We start from the raw sequence: 13,826 nt of genomic DNA, 5'->3' as shown, positions 1-13,826 counted from the left end.
CATAAAATAATTCTAAATATTGGGCTAATACAGGGTTTTTTTTTTAAATACCAGTTCGAGCCCTGAGGGCGGCAAGGGCGCTATTCGGGACAGTTTCAGCCATCTTGTCATAATGCCTATGATGTGCCAACTCAATTATATTGATAGATTTTCCATATGATACGTTTTGAATATAAGTATCATAGTAATTAACAAACTTTGACATAAGAAATAAAACAAATAGGTAAGTATCGGCATCGGCACCAGAGTTGAAATCATGCACGAGAAGCGTTGAGAGCGAAATTTTAAAATTAGTGTTATTTTACATTACACTATACCGATAGCATAGCATAGCATCGCTAAACAGGCATATATACTAAGCTTAAATATCGTGCACTTACTTAAATCATAATCACTAATTAATTCACTCCCGTTTTTAGAATTAGTACTAGTATATCTACATATACTGTATCTTTCATCACAACTCCCCTGCCGATGCCTATATGTAGCTAATATCGTTATGTCTGCTGGTCATTGACTGAGGCAAACTTCAGGTTCAAGGGCACGATTTGGCAAAGGGCAATCAATATAATGTAGTAAGTACTGTGTGTTCTAATATACGATAACTTGAAGAACAAAGAGTTTCGTTCCAAACTTCGAATCATATTATATCTCATACTAGGGACCCGTCCCGGCTTCGCATGGGTTAGCAAATTATACACTATACACCTATACCTTCTTCAAGAATCACTCATTGATAGGTGCGTGAAAATCCGTTCAGTAGTTTTTGAGTTTATCGCGAACAAACACACAAACAGATAGACGCGGCGGGGGACTTTATTTCATTTTGATAATTTTTGATTAAATTTTTAAGTAGCAAGTAACGTTATGGAAATTCAAAAATAATCAATGCATGATATTATTAATTATAATACAATACAATGTAAATTGTAACCGAATTAATGCAATGAAACGAAATAAGGACATTTTTTTCTCCTAATAAAATAGTGCTAGTGACTGAGTAGAATAACCCAAAATTTCTCGGAATATTAAAAACATATAAGTATGTTTAATGTTTATATATGGTTAAAGTTCATATACAACAATTTGTGAAAATGCCTAGGAATGTTAACTTAGCAAATGTGCAATATTCCCAACTGTGTCATAAAAACTAAATACATCGTATTTTCAATGTGCGTCATATCACTCAGTACCTAATGTAATTGACGTCGCCTGTCACGCTACAAATGTAGATTTTACAATGCTGCTCCAACAAATTGTGATACTAATAAATATTACAAATCAAGTTGCTTTTAGAGCAAATTCTATGCGAATGAAATCAATGTATGGAAGAATTACATACAAAGAAAAATACAATTACAATACTCTTTTTACTTAACTTATATGTATAACAGTTTACTTTGAAGGCAATAAAAATGTGGTCTTGGATAAATACGTACCTACAGTCGAAAAATGTAAATACCAAAATAAGGATAGTGACTGAAATTAATGAATGAAAAAATGAAAAATGAAAAACATTTATTTCGAGCAACTATGGACTCATACAGATTTGTTAGTAGACTTACGTTCCTAATGTTAGTACCTAATTAACTATTACAATATATATACACTGCTGGAAGCATGCATTTCGCAGCAGTGTCTCATATACGGGCAGTCAAGTCTGTCTGCTATCACACACAGGATAGGGTTGGGGCTGGCCCGCACCCGGCGCACCAGGGATGTGCATCGTTTGCGCATAGTCGCATAAAAGCAGTCCACGCGTGCTTCTGCGAACATCCCTGATGCGCTGCAGAAACGAGGCATTAAGCCACCAAGTAATAAAACTAGGTAATATCAATTGATCAAATTTGTAAATCGTAACTTTAAATATTTTTATTTATGTCATTACGAGTATGTTTATCATAGTAAATATTAAACCAATTAAACTATAGAGCCACTTGTACCATCCCACTAACCGGTGTTAACCGGTTAAACCTGGAGTTACCATGGCTACCAGTAGAATTTGACACTGGGTTAACGGTTTAACCGGTTTACCCCGGGTTAGTGGGATGGAGCAAGTGTGGCTTTGAGAGTCACTGAGTTAAGTGTACTTAGGGCATACTGAAAAATCCTGGACTGGCCACTTAGAAAAAATAAGTCTTCTCATATATCAGAATCCAGAAACTTTCAGTATGGCCCACGTTACAAGCCATTTAAATATGTAGTTCCCAGCATAAAAAAACCTTACATCAAAAACATAAGACGGTTACAAAGAAGCCTCTTTCTTAAACACGTGCTATTCTTAGCGTAAACAATAGGGTCTCACCTCATTCTTAAGGTTGATGGGCCCTTCATAAAGTCTGAGCGAAGGCGAGTGGCTCATGTGTGAGCTGTAGCGCTTGCTCGTGCTAATAAGTTTCGCGGTAACAAGGTATAACTAACTTCCTAAACCCGATATCATATTAAAAGGGCAAATTCAAATCGAATTTTGAACTATAACGGAATAAAAGAAGGTTCCAGTACGGTTACCACCAGTTTGTCACTGACATAAACGCCGTCGAGAACGTAATTTACTTTCTATACGTCCCGTTTGCACTAATATGCGAGTGCGAGCGAGATGTATAGAAAGTAAATTACGTTCTCGACGGCGTTTATGTCAGTGACAAACTGATGGTAACCGTACAGATTCAAAACTGCTAAAATGACTCTGGGAATATTTAAATGATACTAGCTTTTTAATTGACAGTTGGGTTTTTTATTTACACTGTAACACAGATGACATAAATTCGATATTTAAAATTGCCAGTAACTTCTATACGTTAACCCTATATTGTATATTATACCATATGGCACGTGTATCTTGTATAACTTGTATTACCGTATGGTAATGGTTCTTACCTCTTTCTCAAGGTTTGTAAGTGGCGCACGCCATATTAGCTAGTATAAACAGGTAAACTAGTGAAACGACACGTCAACATAGTAAAGGGTAAGTCAAGGAAGGGTAAGTAAGTAAGTAAACACTATTGTACGATAAGAAAGGAATATTGATTACATCAGATACAAGATAAATGTGTATAGGGTATAGAGTAAGAAGGGTAACCCAATGGGCTGTTGCTGCTACTATACTATAGATACACTACACTACATATATATACTATATATATATATATATATATATATACCCTATCTACACTACAATTTTTAAAATTTTAATTTTTATATATATATATTATATATATATATATAAAAATTAAAATTTGAAAAATTGTAGTGTAGATAGGGTTGGGTATAGGGTAAGGGTTACCTAAGTAGGTAGGTACCTCATTTTTAAGGTCTATGGGTTGCTGCAGCGGCGGCGCCGAGGGGCCCACAAAATTTCAGATATTATCAACAGGATGTGTAAAAACTTGTGTTAACAGGATGTGTGTATCTTATAGGTAGGGTAGGGGGGTAAGGGTAACCCACCTTATTCTTAAGGCTTATGGGCTCTAGCTTCGGCCGGTGCGGCGAGTGGCGACCCATATCTACGCCCTCCGATATATCAGCCTGTATGTGTATAGTGTGTATACAGGGTGTGTAGGGTATGGTATAGGGTAAAGGTAACCCACCTCATTCTTAAGGTTGATGGGCTCTTGCTGCGGCCGGGGCGGCGAGTGGCGCCCCACATCCGCGCCCTCCGACATATCAGCCTCGCATCCCGACTCGTCTGCGGACAAACAACACATAACTCGGTTAGTTGTAGGTAATTATTAAATAATGTTTACAGATTTAGGTACAGTTTGCGAAATGTTGAGAAACTTATTGAATATTTTTCGTAAATTTAGGTAGAAAAAAAAAACAAATTTGTAAATGAAAGCTTGTTGTTATATTTATATTATTCATATTGGAATGTTTGTATTTTGTAATTTCAAAATATTTTTAATGACACATTAGTAATCAAGTCATAAAAAAAATAACTAAGATTGGTTTTTAGCCATTATAATTTTTAACAATAATACGAACAGACTTCGCACAAAAATTTATAATTTACGATGTTTTTTTAAAAGCGAATAAATACAAATGAATTGCTATTCTACAATTCCCAAATCACTATAAGTAGGTACTTATAACCCAAATCATTATATTCTGCCCGAATGACAAATAAGTAAAAAAATATCCCAAAATATTCCTCATACATTTATACCTACTCGAAAAAAAAAAACAAATTTGCGAACTGTGAAGTCGGTTAAAACGCCATATAAATATTAAATCAAGCGCATATCGATATTAAATCGAGCGTCCTCTTTTAACAAGATTGAACACTTTTACCAATCTCAAACCAAAAAGCAACGCAATGGCAATGCCAAGAACACCAATAACTCAAGTGAACGAATGATTCTCACATTCCATTCACCGGCACCTACACGTAGTCTGTAGGAGTCCCCGCACTTGACCTTGCGTCGTAAGCATGTTGGGACAGGTCGCGAGAAAAACCGTTACGATTTTCCTCTTACACGCCTTTTTCTTGGACAGGGGAATTTGAAGCTAGTTGTGAAGGCGATTGCGTTGAAACTCGTTTGTTAAGGTGATACGTGTTCCGTAACGTGTGAACTTTTGGAATGTGATCTTTTATATTGTAAGGAAATATGGTACTACACAGGGATTTATGTCATGTTATACACATGGTGCAATAAGGATAACACTTTATCGTGTTAGATAGTTGACATCATTATGTTATGTATAATGTTAATAGATTTAGACCAAGATAAGTCTACAACGATTTTGATTATGACGTATAAATAACACTTGCACTGCGTGTACTATAAAAATCGATGCAGACCACTTGGTCTAACTCTAGCCATTAATACAGCCCGTATTAAAAAGTTCTTTTAAATTCGTTTAATACTTGAATTTTGTGCAGAACCTTGAATCCTCTTTAGAAAAAAAAATATTTTTGCAGCAAAAATATGCGTCATTTACTTAGATAACCAAAGTATGTATGGTGTTACAGTTTCTCGAGTCTTGTTAACAATTCGCGGACACGCCGGACACGAATGCTATAGCAGTCGCGTCGTTTTTTGTTTCCTTTGGCCTATGACACATGACGTCACTAGGCGTCCGTGAACGTGTTAAGATAAAGAACAAATAACTCTACATCATAGAACACTATTACCAAAGAGAATTTTAAATAGAGAGTTACTGTCATGGTAAATTATGTAGCTACAGTACATTTACTGCCATCTTTCGACAGACGATTAAAACTGTTAGAACGCCATTAGACTTTGATCATTATTCTTTCACTGATATGTGTTAACTTGTTAAATATTAATATTAACGCCATCTACTCGAGAGTAGGCTGAAGGTTATAGCGTCATCGCTCGAAAAGATTGCACCATACCTTTGGCCTATAGTCGAGTAGATGGCGTTAATATTAATATGTAATAAGTTGACACATATCAGTGAAAGAATAAGGATCAAAGTCAAATGGCGTTCTAACAGTTTTATCTTATGTCGAAAGATGGCAGTAAATTTACATATGCAGTGGCTACATAATTTACTTTCACAAGCCGTCTCTGTACACTCTGTTCTCTTTACTATTACCTAGTTAGCACGAATTGAACGACACGATACATAGCCCAATCAAGGGGATGGGGGGGGGGGGGGGGACTGATCCTTAACGACTTGTTAAGACACAACCAATCATTGTCTCGAAAACGGCCGACGCAACGTGCCAAAATTCAAGCCGGTTTTACCGAGATGCTCGAACAATCGATTGGCCGGACAAGTATACGGTTCGTATATTAAGTAATATTTAGTATGCATAGTTAATATCTGGGAGACCGAGCTTTGCTCGGAAAACATATAAAAACTCAAAAATGCGCGTTTTCCCAGAGATAAGACCTAGCTAGAACGATTTATCGCCCCCCAAAACCCCCATATAGCAAGTTTCATCGAAATCGTTAGAGCCGTTTCCGAGATCCCCGAAATATATAAAATAATAAATAAACAAGAATTGCTCCTTTAAACACACTACACTCTTTCTTTTTTTAAACTAAAAATATGTGCGTTAATGCGTAAAATGAAATTCCCTACAAGACTTGTACTTATTGTTTATCTTATCCCATCTAACCTTGATAGACGTAAAATCAAAACATGGATTTAAATAATCATAATATTTTAACTGACATTAGTTACTGAAAAACTGACATTGTTTTTCTTTTCCAATTCCCCTATTTATACAATAGAAAAAGGCGGCGCGAAGGGTTATCTTCTCATAGAAAATTTGAATTTCGCGCCTTTTTCTACTGACAAGATTTGCTTGACCAACTATATATATATATTTTGATAAACGTACAGTCAAGTGTAAAAATATGAGAACATACAACTTACTCAAAAATATGTCCCGTAGTTCTTAGTTCGCCGTCATAAGAGCTACGGGATGGGTCAAACAGATCACTGTGTTATGTCTTTCCTGTAGACATACACAAGAGTTAAGGGCTATAAAGGTTAATTTTCTTATTTAACCCTTATCCACGTGAAAAGGTCCTCCTTTTATTTAGAGAACTATGATAAAATCATTGCTTACACGCCCACAAGCTGTTAACTGCCCACAGGAGAGAAAACTAGTGTGTTATCGCGAACAGCACATTTTTCTCTCCTTTGGGCTATAGTTAACAGCTTGTGGGCGTGTAAGTAATGATTTTATCATAGTTCTCTAAATAAAAGGAGGACCTTTTCACGTGGATAAGGGTTAAATAAGAAAATTAACCTTTATAGCCCTTAACTCTTGTGTATGTCTACAGGAAAGACATAACACAGTGATCTGTTTGACCCGGATATATTTTTGAGTAAGATGTGTGCACCCATATTTTTACACTTGCCTGTAGGTACATATACCTAATCCTTAAGCCACAGACTAACACATATAACAGCACTATAAGTTAGTCGATCATAAAGCCAATGCAGACGGCCTGTAAATTTTCGTAGCCCGATCCGGGCGGTCTTTGTCCTATTAATTTGTAATGTCCCCCTCCTAGATGCATGGGGTGGCAACTGGAAGTAAGGGGTAGTGTAGAACGGCTGAATTTGCGTTTAGGAAGTTGATGCGTTTTGCTATCTGTGGAATATGCTGAACTATTGTTGTGCTTCGCTGATACTCATGACGAGTTTAAATTTTTAGCGCTTGTACCCAACTTCGGATGCGGTCGGTCATTGTCCTATTAATTTGTAATGTGCTCCAAGATTAATATGTATGATTAAACTCCCCCTTTTAGATGCATGGGATGGTAGCTGCAAGTAACGGGTCGTGTAGAACGGCTGAATTTGCGATGCATTTTGCTATCTGTGGAATGAAGCTGAACTATTGTTGTACATCGCTGATACTCATGATGTGGTTTTGTTTTTACTTTTTAGGGCTTTTACTCAATTTGGGATCCGGGCGATCTTTGTCCTATTAATTTGTAATGTCCCCCTTTTAGATGCATGGGGTGGTAACTGTAACTGTAAGTAAGGGGTAGTGTAGAACGGCTGAATTTGCGTTTAGGAAGTCGATGCTATCTGTGGAATGATGCTAAAGTATTGTATATCGTAGATAGATAGTCGTGACATGTTTTAGTTTTTAGGTCTAGTAAGAGTAGGTACCTACTTTGTCAATCAATCAATATTTATTTGCAGAAAAAAAAAACAATAAGTAAATAAATATTAGGGGACATCTTACACAGATCAACCTAGTCCGAAACTAAGCAAAGCTTGAACTATGGATGCTAGGCGACGATATACATACGTATATAGATAAAGACATACTTATATACATAGAAAACACCCATGACTCAGGAACAAATATTTGTGTTCTTCACACAAATAAATGCGCTTACCGAGATTCGAACCCAGCCATCGGCTTCACAGACAGGGTCACTACCCACTAGCCCAGACCGGTCGTCTAATCTAGGTATGTGTTTATGGAATAATTAACCTCTTGTATGAGTATGATAAGAATCCTGGCCAATTTTATACATATTTCAATATATTTTAGTCATATACATTTTATTCGAAACTGTGTTTTTCTGCTCCATAAAGCACAACCGATATTTGAATCCACACACAATGCCCAACACCCTGCTGTCACCTCTACTGACAATCACTTAAGTTTCAATAAGATGACATGTACTGGGACCGCGTCGAGCAGTACGTTTACCTTAATGAAAGGTTCACCTTTTGTTTCATTCACATCAAAATTGCAAGATCACACCTTATTATCGATAAACCCATTCAAAAACGTTATCTCAAGACAAACCGTGCGCCGGTCGATCTGCGATGGGGGCTCGTTTCCGATAGGATTAGGCCAGACTTACTGTTCGGTCAGCCTCCCCACTATAGGGGGGCACATCATACCCTGCGGCTATAGTCTAAGATGCGTTTTAGACCTAAAATACATGGATGTTCTCTTTTTAACATTTAGGGTTAGGGTAACCCTTTGAATTTGCAAACGGGTACTAACACCCTTATTCATAAAACTTTACGGGCCTGATTTAGTTCAATTGTGTTTTATCCCTTTCTTACAAATACATAAGTCAAAAGGACAAACGATTATTAGCTAATTGAGGTTTGTAGCGCGTTTATGAATAAGGGGGATAGACGGTTGAATCATTTAATTGACAAAGACGGATTTAGAACATAAGAATAGAATAAAGCAACCAAAAAATTCTCCGAAAATGTAAATAAAACCGACCAGGTGCGAGTCGGACTCGCGCACTAAGGGTTCCCGACCAATACGCAAAAAACGGCAAAAAAATCACGTTTGTTGTATGGGAGCCCCACTCAAATATTTATTATATTCTGTTTTTAGTATTTGTTGTTATAGCGGCAAGGCAACAGAAATACACCATCATTGAAAATTTCAACTGTCTATCACGGTTGATGAGATACAGCCTGGTGACAGACAAACAGACGGACAGCGGAGTCTTAGTAATACGGTCCCGTTTATACCCTTTGGGTACGGAACCCTAAAAAACATGAAAAATGTATCTTGTGAGATACAATCAAGAAAGGGGTTAGGCAAGGCTGCAATGGTTTCGAATTTCAAAACGGTACGGCGTAGGCAACCTACGCACGAAGTAGCCAACGGGTACGGGTGCGAATTAAGAGGGGGGAGGGGGGCACGTCGAATATCGCACTCGGTGCACTGACTTTGCAGCCCTGTTTAGGCAATGTTACTTTAGCCCGTAGACGAAATATTAAGATCTGTGACGAGGAAATAGTTATTTGTGCAACAAGAGAGCAAATGTTGATATTTCTCCGAATGCTTATTTTGAGTGTCGTGAAAGATTCTATAATATACAATCCTTAGGTAAACCAATTTTTAAACAAGCATATACGTCTGCGAGTGATATTTATTCCAAATTTTGGTTAAGAGCAAACGCACGGATTGCGGTAGTTGCGGGAGCGTAACTTTTTCCATTTTTTCCTTTAATATAAAATCCTTAGGTAGCAAGGGAATTAAAAGCTCGAGATGTAAATAGCTTTGATCTCATGTAGCGCACACAACTTTTCACCTTAGCAGTGTGAACATAAGTAGGTATTAGGGAAAATAGAAAAAGAAAAAAATACCTAATTATTCATCACTTTTTCCCTCATGTTTTCTTAAGGTAGGTATTCTAACAATTAATATAAAAAATAAATTATAATAACTCAGTTTATATACGTCCCACTGCTGGGTACAGGCCTCCGTCTCATGCGCGAGAAGGTTTGGGCTATAGTCCCCACGCTGGCCCAATGCGGGTTGGGGACTTCACATACAACTTTTATTTATTCTATAAATTAAGTTTATTTATCTCTATAAAAAAAACAAAAGTTCTTCTGGTCTAAAGAACTACCAATTTATACCTGACGCCTCGAATGGTGAAGCAAAGCCTATGACAGTTACTCCAAGTCGCTTTTGGGCTTAATAAAAAAAATATTCAAGAAATATATTTTTACCGTATTTTTATTACTTAAATGTTATACCTACTTATTTCTAAAAAAAATTTATCTGTTCCAAAAAAATTCTTCTACAAAAATTTTTGCTTGACAGCTGTTCCATATAAAAACCGGACAAGTGCGAGTCGGACTCGCCCACTGAGGGTTCCGTACATTTTAGTATTTGTTGTTATAGCGGCAACAGAAACACATCTGTGAAAATGCCAACTGTCTAGCTATCACGGTTCATGAGATACAGCCTGATGGTGACAGACAGACAGACGGACAGACAGACAGACGGACAGAGGAGTCTTAGTAATAGGGTCCCGTTTTTACCCTTTGGGTACGGAACCATAAAAATTAACTGTCATAGGAATCATCAAAATGGACACGCGAGGTATAGTCAACCTGGGACGTTTACCTATGAATCTTTTGAGAACTCAATTATAATTCATACATCCAATATGAATTTCAACATCATTTCATGTATCTGCATAAATTTAAATAACAGTCTAGCGAAATCCTACTATTAGGCTAAACAATCATTAATTTCTAAGTAAAGATGAATTGAGAAATGCATCCATTATACAGAACATTTGCTCCCCGAAAATAAGGCTTATTTCTTGTAGGATAGAGTTGAATTTAGCAGTTGTCATCGTAGTTAATGCTCTATCGAGTGTGTATGAATAATCGTATGTATTTAATTTCCTAGTATCGATGGTATGGTGATTCTGCTATAGTTGATTTAAACTAATGATCCTAGTGAGTAATCTTTCTATATATTTTCGAGCTATGAATATTGACTTAAATATTCTGGGGTTGGGCGGGAAAATAGGACCATATGTACTGTAAAATAATGTTTACATTATCGTGGCCATCATTTGTTAACATGTACGCATGACAACGATAAGTACAACCATAGGTCAAGCCTCGCACCACGTCACATCATAATGTGACATCACATAAAGGTGTTATTTAGGGGGGTGCAACGCAAGTGCCTCGTTCCAGGGGGTTAGGGGTTGGCCACATTAAAGGACGGCTACTGTTTGGTACTGTCGATGTCACAAACGTTATCATTGTAAGATTGCCTATTTGCCCGTGATTGTTAGAGTTAGACCAAGAAAAGTCTGCAGCGATTTTGATAGCCCACGCAGTGCAAATGTTATTTACATGTCATAATTTCATAGAAGTTTGACGTTTAAAGTAACACTTGCACTGCGTGGGCTATCAAAATCACTGCAGACTTTTCTTGGTCTATAACTTCATAACATAACGTAGTTTTTTTTGTTTTTAATACAAAAATCTTTTTTTATATGACAGATAACAGTGTACTTTTCTGTTCACTATAGAACATTTATTACCCATTAATGTTAGAAGTTTCACAATACCACATTGTGCAACTGTTCTCTAAAGTTATGACAGTACTCTGCCTCCATTTCAATTTTCCAGGTTATAAATAACATGGTTGAATTTACATGCTTGGTAAGATTTTCACCTCGAGGCCTATATTATTTGTAATAAGTAGAGTCAAGAATTATAATCCTTATTAAGTATTTATTAAGTAACTGTTGCATAAAATACTATTTATGTAGGTACAGTATTATATTAGTTTTGATTGAGCGTATCTCTGGCCGGATAGATTACCGAAGTACTGCGTGTATCCACGATACATTACCTTCGCGTTTGGCCACCCTACGACAAAGAGTAAATCGTATTTAGATGCGATAATTTGTATATGTCAATCTGTACAATATTGTATTCGTTTGTATTGGTGCATCCCTAGGTACTGACGGAATATTATACACTATGAAATTTAATCGGTGATCAGGAACCAATTTTTCTAATTCAGTCATCGATGGCGATCACATTTAACTATGAAACCAACCGCAAAATCGCGAAAAAATAATTAACTCTCTCATAGAAAATATATTATCAACATCGGACCAACCCAAATGTATGAAACAGGCATTTTTTTGTGATTTCGAGGTTGGTCCCATAGTTATTTGTGATCGCCATCGATGACTGAATTAGAAATATTGGTTCCTGATCACCGATTACATTTCTTGGTATATAATAATATACAAAACAACTTAACCGTTTGGCTATTAACATTTTCTCTAGGATCTTAAACCATGCAAATGGAATTAGAAATCAAAAAATCTCACACGTCCAAAAATAAATATTATCCTATCCTACAAAAAAACCAATGTATGGAAGCTACCAATTCTTTCAGTTAGTTGAATCTATTCTAAAAAGTAATTCAATATGACCTATATCGTTTACCTTGCAAAGTATGATTAAGGGCCACTTGCACCATTCACTAATCCGGGCTTAACCGGTTAAACCTGGAGTTACCATGGTTACCAGTAAATTTGACACTGCGTTAACGGTTTAACCGATAAGGGCCAGTTACACCAACCACATTTAACGGACCGATTAATGTTAATCAGCAGTGTAGTATAAAACTTCCCATACAATAAAATTTTGCGAACGCTGTAACGGTGACAGACGGTTTGGTGCAACCGACCCTAAGTATGGTATATTGTATTGTCATCTTGGAGGTGGTGTAGATACTTAGGTAGGTTTGAACAGTACGGTTACCATCAGTTTGTCACTGACATAAACGCCGTCGAGAACCTAATTTACTTTCTATACATCTCGCTCGCACTCGCATATTAGTGCAAACGGGATGTATAGAAAGTAAATTACGTTCTCGACGGCGTTTATGTCAGTGACAAACTGATGGTAACCGTACAGGTGATAGTTTAGACAGAGTAACATAAGCGTATTGTAATACCGATATTTAAATTAAAGCATATCAATCAGTGTATTGAAGTATTCATTTTCAGTTATCAAACATTGATAAAACACTCCTTTCAGGTAGAAATAGATATAAGCCATATCTAGCCATAGCCATACCTAACCTAGGCCAGGCGGTTTCGTCGCGTCGCTACAAGTCCATGCGGCCCACACCAATTATGGTGGTTAACCGTAAGTAGACCGCGCACCGCTACGGAACGGACTTCTGCTCGCGCTTGCGCCACCTTGCGGTCATATCAGTCGTAATAGACGCTTTTTGTTAGAGAGTGAACCTTCTGTACCTAGTACTATTATTTATTCTGTACCTAGGCACGTAAATCCATTTGCGGCCCTCAGCATTCACCGGAGTCACCTATCAATTCTAGCAGCTAGGCTGGCTAGGTCTTTCGGCCGGCTGGCCTGAGCACGGCCATAGATTAATGAGTTAATGTGTCTACGCGTCGCCTGAGTCATAGAATAAAGCGCAGAGTGGCCACATATATGTATTTTACTAATTTCATAGTTTGTAAGGCATCTGTTTCGTATCAGGAGCTGAAAACAGTGGCAGAGAGAAGAACGGAATGGCGATTACTCTCACGACAAGAGCCAGGCACTTACGAATAATGATTATGAAGCGGTGCTTCAGCTGGTAGAATTGAAATGTTTTATTTAATATCAATATCTTGATAAAATTACCTTCTAACGGTAATGCAGTCGCAATTAACATGTAACCTTAAGGATTTTTAAAAACTCAAAAAGTATTTTATTATACTATTTAGTGCCAATAATTTTTAACCCATTCTAATAACTAACTTATGTTTGACATTTTCCATCCCTAACACGTAGGTTTCTCTTTCGCGTACACTATACTGATACAAATAAAAACTTTCTTATTGTTTTTAATTTGCGGCTCTATTAACAGTAAATGAAATCGCTAATTCACACTATACATTCCACTGATTTTGCTCTAAATTGCCAATACATTTTGAACTCTAATTAAAAATACTCATCACGTAACACACACACATTTTGGATTAGAATTAACCATGTCTATAAAATTAAAATATAATATTTCCTACAGGTTCCGAGATTTTTGACCTACAGTTAAAATGTTT

At 36.8% G+C, this 13,826-nt stretch overlaps 1 protein-coding gene across 5 annotated transcripts in view; it reads right to left on the bottom strand.

Annotated features, from left to right (window-relative positions):
• The window catches only part of LOC134796357 (POU domain, class 6, transcription factor 2), a 237,559-nt gene that overhangs the window by 167,190 nt on the left and 56,543 nt on the right, over positions 1–13,826 (bottom strand). For all 5 annotated transcript variants that reach the window (XM_063768519.1, XM_063768518.1, XM_063768520.1 and 2 more), the window contains exon 3: positions 3,588–3,685. In XM_063768519.1, the coding sequence (XP_063624589.1) occupies positions 3,588–3,662 (75 nt within the window). In that variant the 5' untranslated portion in view covers positions 3,663–3,685. The remainder of the gene's footprint in view (positions 1–3,587; positions 3,686–13,826) is intronic.

This window comes from Cydia splendana, chromosome 13 (genome assembly GCF_910591565.1).
Source record: "Cydia splendana chromosome 13, ilCydSple1.2, whole genome shotgun sequence".
NCBI lineage: Eukaryota > Metazoa > Arthropoda > Insecta > Lepidoptera > Tortricidae > Cydia > Cydia splendana.
The sequence above is the reverse complement of the archived record's forward strand: the minus strand, read 5'-3'. Positions and strand labels throughout refer to the sequence as shown.